The 8,406-nt window shown below is 33.7% G+C and overlaps 1 protein-coding gene across 1 annotated transcript; it reads left to right on the top strand.

The window, feature by feature from the left end:
* Positions 1-6,655: 6,655 nt before the first annotated feature.
* Positions 6,656-7,459, top strand: LOC137923034 (uncharacterized). The gene has a single exon (XM_068766155.1). It carries the CDS (start codon positions 6,656-6,658, stop codon positions 7,457-7,459), a length of 804 nt encoding a protein of 267 aa, XP_068622256.1.
* Positions 7,460-8,406: the final 947 nt, after the last annotated feature.

The raw sequence follows: 8,406 nt of genomic DNA, 5'->3' as shown, positions 1-8,406 counted from the left end.
TGCTCGCTTTTAAAGTTCTTATTGAATATATGGAGTCCATATCAAAGTTGGATCTTGCCAATGCGTTTTAAAATTGCAATCATATTTTATCTACATACTTCACAAACTCGAATTTTTAATAATCTTGTTATGTTCACACTAATGGTACATAACCCACCTCTAAGAATGACTGTTAATGGTGAATTGCTACATGTTATAGATTTTATATTTTTGACATAATATTATTAGATTTTGTTTTAATAACGTCAGCTCATAGACGCACTCTCATCCCACAAAGATCGATAGCGGAACACAATGATCGATGTTGCGCATCCAGCGGCTTCCCGTGATCTTGATTATATTCTGGGTCTACCTAGAAGGGTCTATCCATGTCGAGTTTGTAATATTCGGAGGTCAGAAAGGAGTCTTGAAAATGAAAACCGTACAGCGTTACAATAAACATAATATTTATTGCAAAAAAAGAATACTTACGTGTAATAATCTTAACGAAACCTGATTATAGACTACTATATCTATGACTTTGCTATAATGCTATTACAAATTGACGGCCTTTAGTAAAGAGTGTAAGACTGTTTATAGTCGCTTAAATTATTATACAGACATCAGTAGATGAACAATGTTAGTGTTAACAATCCATTCGCCTTTGTTCTGGCAAAAAAATATTTACAATGTATTATATTATAACTTGGATAACAATGAGTATTTATATCAATTTAACAGCATATAGAAATTATTTACATGCAAAAACATGAGAAGATAACATGTTTACCGGCTCCTGGTCGTGGACCGTGACATGTGTAACAGCTAAATCTCTCTACAATCCGATGAAAGAATTTGGGCCTGTCAGAGGTAAACATCAGTTAATTCTGTAACGGGCTTTTAAAGTATCAAATTTGATCAGGTAGGTAAAGCATTATAAAGGAGCATTATACTCGGCCCCCCTCGTATAACGCGGTGGCCTCTGTATACGCACGGTTAATCTTTCTAATGCTAAAAAACGCCTCGTCCAGATTTCAGTTTCATGTTTTCTTACACTACTATAGTAAATACGTCTATTTGAAATATTAATGCTTACATAATTTATCGCCTATATCTATATATCACTTTATAAGTGTCATATGTCGCTGTGACCGCGTTTCAGACACGTATTTTGTAAAACCCTTAAGATGTTCCTACGCAATTAGTCGAAACTATAGTTTTATTAGTAGTGTGTTATAATCACGGAAATTATATTAATGATGTCGGTAATAAAAAGAGAAGTTTTATAAGCCTTAACTTGTAGAACAAATTTATTCAAAATCAATTTTAATTTAAACGCATTCATGAACCGAAAATATACCGTGATCTTCAAATACGAATTAACATGTAACTTTTTAAGAACTAAATAAATAAAGTCCTTAAAATGTGATGGCAGTTAAAATTTTTAATAGAGCTTCTATTATCATATTAATCACGTCACTAAATTATTTCGGAGAGACTTTAAGCGGTGTTGGGCGCACGCTGCCCGTATATTGAAGGTGCGGTTAAAGAGCATGAGCTTGCCACGATTTAACACGAACAACAAACAGTGGAAGTGTGCATGTGTAGATAAAAACATAATAGGGCTTTGTTCTAGAACAATATTATCAATTTAAACCTCGGGCGATACTTGACTTACTGCTAAATTATATACTTTGCTGTTAGAGCTTATTAAAGCGTATAGCATGCGATAGCATGTTATTTTTATTACGATGTGTATGTTTATTATAGGCTGTGCTCGGAATTTTTTAATTTTTTTTTCGAATCATAAATTCCCAGGTGTGTTTGAAGTTGGCAGGCCATACTGCGAGTAGCGCGTGCAACAAATGGCGGTTAGGACCTTAAGGTTCTGTAGAGGTGAATACGAACCGTGAAACGCAAGACGACCACAAACAAGATCGGCGGAAGAACTGAATGTTGATTTCAACCGGACGCTTCCAAACAGTCCCATTCGAAATATATATGGGGGCAAGTCAATTCATGTCCAGCTGTGGATGTCCTGTGGCTGAAATGACGGTGATAATAATGTATATTATACCGTTAAACTATTGAATTATATTAAAAGTTTGTTGTTAGTGTTGAATTATTGAGAACTAGTTCAGAATAAGTGAAAATGGAATTAAATTCTCTTTGTGTCTCTGTTTCTATATCTTTATATTTTTTTATCAATCGACGTAGAATGTAAATATTGAATAATTGTCCACCCATGACAGGCAACTGTATGATGATTTAATGCATAAGTACATTCATAAATATAATGACTGTTTTAAGTAATTTACAAGTTTATGTCTATTTTTATTAATTCTAATTTGTATCGCTAGGGTATTTCGTTTACTGAGCGCAGACAATTGGGAGAGGGATTGCCGTTATTTTGATACGAATCTTTCTTGTGCCCGCTGCAAGTCCCGCGACAGCGTTTTGTTACATACATGATTTTTCTTATGGGGTAAATATTACATGTTAAACATTTATTTGAAGCCGCTGCTCCAGCGCTACACACCGTTAAATGCCTTTGTTTAAATTTATCAAAAGATTTTACCATAGATTCTTTCTTCAGGAGGTCTGGTAAGTCGAACGGCGGTGAAAGATTTCGCTAAGAATCACGTGATTACGGTTTTTGGATCGGGAACAGTGTTTCAGCAAGTGTTTAAAAAGTCTGTACTGGGGAACCATTACATGGGTAGGCATCGTTGTCGATTATTTCAAAACGTTACAGGTACTGCTTACAATACCCGTGAATGCTTAACAATTGCATAAGTAAAAATGTTGTTTTATTGAGATTTCCACGTTTACTTATGTCGGAGAGGAATATGATTTGTGCATGCTTATGTCTGCCTTATAGGAGATAGACAAAATAAAGACCATTCAATACTTCTATCTTTCTTCTTCGCGTCATTTCTTTATTACTGCTGAGGGTCTTGTTCCTGCACTAATCATCTTCATCATTCCTCGTCATCAATTCCTATTTCCGACATCATAGAGCGCAGCGTGAAGATACATATTAAATGACGTGGGGATTTGGTCCGACTGACATGTGGGACTATGACATCTCAAACGTTTACTCTCTGCTTTAATAATTTTCTGTTTTTCGAGGTTTAGGTGTTATTGTTTCAGTAAAATGGTCTTTACGAAATCTGCCTAAATATTTTTTTTTTACTTCCAAATGTAGGATGGCATAATTTTGTCAGGGTCTAATTGCTATAATATTAAATGAGATATTACTTCCTATTAGTTGGGTTATCACAGTTATTTTTCATAGAGAATTGTGACATAAGTTAAAAAATATATAAATATTTATCACGCCTGTTAGTTCAATAACCTTCATACAGCTTATACATAAGTAAGCATTCTTCCACATTGATTTCTAGTACCAAAAAAAAGACAGAAAAACAAACCACTGTTTCAGTTCATCCCGGCTTCAAACCTACTTATTTGTGCGTTCACGACTTTGTGGTTAAGCTATACTCTATGATATTTCGCTCGTTCGCCGCTGAATTCTTTGATGTTTCAATGTTTATTTTTTTATACCTATGTAATTTCTACGCGTTGTCTAACTATGTAAATAAAAAAAATGAATGATGTATTTCTAAATTCAAATTTAAAACCGCTCTTATTTGGATATGTTTTTTTCATAGAGAGAAAAAATAGACAAATTGACATGAAATTTGTAAGAAAGAAACTATTTATTATTATATATAATTTATATTTACTCTCAAACAAATGCGGTGAATTAAAACCAAAAATAAATTGTATTACGTCATGTACTTGAGTCGGTTTTGTTTGGTTTTATAACTAACTTAACTAAGAATCAATTAATAATGAATGTATCGAAAAGAATAGAAAAGATTATGTGTTGAGGAGTTGTGGGTAGGCCCTCCAATAGTAGGGCTGACGACGTGGCTAAGGTTGCGAGAGGTTTTGCTGGATGCAGCCAATGCAAGACCGGTCATCGTGTCGGCTGCAAGGGCAAAGAAGCAGAATGAAACAAAAAATATAAATCAAGAAGCATTAGGATCATATTATTACCAAAGTCTTGCATTGAAATTGTTTAACATTAAAACATTAAGTCGATTTGAAATGGTCACACTGAAATATGTATTTTACTTATTTTTCTATTGCAAATCGACAGGTTAATTACTTTTGACAACACTCAATAGTTTATAAAGCTCTTATAAGAGCTGCTGGTATTATACACACTTTCTAAGTAATACGTAAAATACTATAATAAAATTATTAATTGTGTTTTTGCTATTTATTTAACATTGAAAGTAATCGAAAATAAGTATAAGATACTTATGTTATTATCATTCATCATTTCAGTTACAGGACGTCCACTGCTTCACAAAGACCTTTGCCATAGATTTCCAGTAGGACCTGTTGGAAGCGGCTGGTATCCAGTTTCATTCGAAGACTTCATCAAGGTAGTCAGGTAACCTTCTGAATTGACGTCCTGCGTTCCGTTTGTCGCTTTAGTTTTTAATTCTAAAACTTTCAGGCCTTAGCAGTCATCTATAACAATTACAATTTATTAACATACTTATGGTAAGAACATCAGAGCATGAAGAATGGAAGATTTTATGAATAATGTGAAAAAAAGAGAAAGAATTTGTGAGGAGAAAAAGGAGGATTAGCAATAAAAAATGAAAATATTATTTACACCCGCATTTTTATGTACCTGCCCCAAACAAAGCAGAAGGAACGAGAATAAAAAAACACTTGCGGAAACCCAGCGGTAGAGGACTAATATATGTTATCGTAGGTCGCGGGTTCGATTCCTCTTCTTGCAAACAAGTTTACAGAGGATGGGCAGTAGCGTATTCTGCGTACCATAATACTACACTGTAATAGCATATTTCCCATAGATATTCCTGGGAAAGGCTTATGCCTTGCAGTAGGCGTCTATTGGCATCAATTAATAAATTTGTTACTTAAAACTTGTAAGAAGTGGTAATCTTATATGACTAAAGAATAAAGTGTAAATTACACAACACTGAATCCTAAGAATTGAACCTGCAACCTATGATTGCAAGTCTCAGTCCTCCACCTCTGGGCTATACTGTTCACATTTATTACTTTGTTCTTCTCAAAAATCCTTCGTACATTCTTCTTTCTCTATTCAAAAAGACTCTGTTTCTGGATGAACTCTTCCTCGGAATTATAAAGTCAGAAAATCTATTTCATATGTATATACATACACATGTGTGTATATATATGTACACGTAGTTAATACATATAATTGCATTTTGCAACACTAGGTTGAACAATGGCCATGTCCTTTTCCAATGAAGACATGAACTCCAAAATGATCACAAAATAATAAAAATAACAAGTATCTATTATATCTAAGCGAGTCGTACATGAAAAGGAATTAAAATCATCGAATAATTTTCAAAAATGAAAAAAATAATAATGTAACAATTTAAGTTCAGCGCTAACAGCGGGTGTCGAAGTTAGTAAAAAGTTACACAAAAGCCTTAAAAGCTTGTTAAAAGATTCATAAATCGTAGTTTGAATTTTAAACTTTTGACAAGGAAAGGCTTTAAGAGCCAGCGAAAAAAACCTATTCCAACTAAAGCACTCATATACGAAATGATCTTCAACGGCCTCTAACAAAACGACTAGCATTTTTTGCAAGTACGACAAACGTTACCAATTCACATGCTGAGTTATTTTAGACCTTAACGTCATTGTAATAAGAAACTCTGATGCGTTTCGATATGAATAATGAAGTTGGCAACCAAGGAATAGGCTAGGTGGCGTATGAAATGACACAGATACGATTTTTTCGAATGCAATTCGATTGCGATTGCATCGAGTAATCGAATTCACCGAGCGATTCGGCATCGATTGGTTTTCAACTGTTGGGAGTTAATTTCGACTGTCATTAATAAGAATGTTTGAGTTTCAAAAGCATTCAAGGTCTGGAACATCGATAAAGGATTTTCGGAGATAGGTTTTGTTCAACTGTGAATTTGACGAGTAAAGGTTTGGTTTCTCATTTTCTTTTAAAAGACTTTTTTGAACAAATTTAGATAGTATTTTGGTATACGTAGAACGCAATAACTGTTTTATTTCGTGTGGTATATTTATTTTACATATGTAACAGAGGTTACTATTCATAGGATTTATTCTCATGATCATTTAAGCCAAAGGCATTCACTGCTAGATATAGGCTTCTTCCATACATTTTCAATAGCACTTATTAGAAGCAGTCTGCGTTCAGCGTGTCTCTACCTGCTTAACCAGGTTGTCTGTCCACCTTGTGGAAATCCCCGTTCTTTTTTCCGGTCCATGGTCTCTATTTATAAACTTGAAGGTCTAGGTTTTAAATGGATTGTAAAAAGACTACATGATAATAACAAGAAATTATTCATAAAACATTTAATTAAAAATAATCAATGTTATCGTAAAGAGTAAAATATAAAAGCGTATTTAATAAATCATTCAAAAATAGTTTAAAGTAGAATTTCGAATTTAAGCTGAGCTAGCAACATTGTAACACATTTTTCTTTTCATATGTCAACGTCAAACGCTTCGAATGTAGTGAATGTCAGGAGAAAATTTTTAAAAAGCTTTATTTATTTGTTTTCAACAATCATCTAAATTACAGTGATATTTTGTTCAACTAAGATAAGCAATGCGCAAAGTGATAACGGATTGCACAAAATCAATATGTCAGCTATGCGAATGTGGTAATCACGAGATTAATTCAAGTGAAACTGAATCTGATTCCTCCGCTAGTTACACGGATTTATACGTTATCGGTAAAATATGGTTGATTGCATTAAAAACTGCTTTACTCGGCTCCCACATTAACTTAGTACCGGTTGTCAAAGCTGCACAACCTCCTCCTCCACCATCAAAGCCTCCACCGATGAAATATACAGAGCTGCCTTTATACAAAAGCCCTCATAATGAATACAATGAATATGTCGAGAGTAAATCAAAATGTCCAGATGCAAACGTCAAACTAATGCGTCGATTCCTTTTGCCATACGTCACTACTTGCAGAAAAGAAGTGCAGGAGAAAAGCTGTCAAATTGTTTGCGCTGCAAAGAATACAATAACAAGTATAAGGAAATCTTTTAATGAAACGAAAAAGAACTTCACAGCAACCATGAGAGATGAAAATAACTTGAATGTTAGAAGAGGAGTGGTAGCTACTGGAGCTGGATTGGGTTTTCTATTGGGGTCAGGAAAATCAATTCCTAGACGTATTTTCATGACAGCAGCGGGAGCTATTGCCGGCGGAGCTTTATGCTTTCCTCAAGAAACAGATGACGCTTTTAGAGATTTCTCATATCATACCGGTAAAACGATTCTCGGAGTGTTTAATTGGGTTTGCCGAAAGGATTTCAGCTGGAGGGAACGATTAGCATGCAAAGATGATTTGCCTGCCACGACCGGTAAAATTGTGGGTCAATGCCCTCCAAAAAAGTGACAGCTACGTGCTTACAGCGAAGTAATTTAGTAAAAGACGTAAACACTATATTGTTACAAATTATACAGATGAATTACTTTCCGACTACGAGATACTTGTATATAAACCAAAATTGAAGACTTTTTATTTGTTACGATTAAATTAAATTTTAAATCTTTCATATGAATTAAACCGAGAAAAATACACGTTGTTTTATTACTTTACACTTCATAAATTTATTTCAAATATTTTTATCTGTTTCATTATTAAAAAAAAATACAAAAATTTACCTTGTTTTCTTGGTCCTTTATCTTCATCGATGAAGGTTTGCTTCGGACGATTTGCCTCCACAGCTTTTATAGGGTGAATGTATAGCTTATCTTCTGTCACTTAATGTATTGTACAATATCCAAAAATCAATGATTTCTTAGGTAGAGAAAAAAATGTACTTGCAAACTATGTACTGCCAGAAGTAATGAGATATAATTATAAGTCATCACTTTAAGTAGGGTATTTCAAACGGGACGTGAAGATATTTTGCGGACAAATGAGCATATTATAAATCTACACGCTTAAATCTTGTATTACTATTACTAACCACCCCGTATCCACTTGTAACCATGTTACAATTATTTATTGGATTTAAATAATGTTGCTTAAAATGTTAGTGCATTTAGAACAGACAAAGATAATCTCAGATGATGACAACACATGTGTACGATCAATTACCGCGGTCAATTTCGAATCAGGTTTGAGTAAGATAGAGCAACGAACTATTCATTTATTGTTATCGGAACAAGGTTTCTCTAGGGAAGTTGTGGCATGGTACAAAAATACCTCATGATTTATTTGATAATTATTAAATTTAATCTGTGGTCATTACAGATTTATTATCTGTTCATGTATAATATATTTAAAGCCACAAAGATAAAAGTTATCTATTTCCGCTCTACATTTACGTATCGTTA

This window comes from Battus philenor, unplaced genomic scaffold, assembly GCF_028537555.1.
Source record: "Battus philenor isolate CCGP_79_NKW_IND1 unplaced genomic scaffold, ilBatPhil1.0.hap1 SCAF_20, whole genome shotgun sequence".
Lineage (NCBI taxonomy): Eukaryota > Metazoa > Arthropoda > Insecta > Lepidoptera > Papilionidae > Battus > Battus philenor.
The sequence above is the reverse complement of the archived record's forward strand: the minus strand, read 5'-3'. Positions and strand labels throughout refer to the sequence as shown.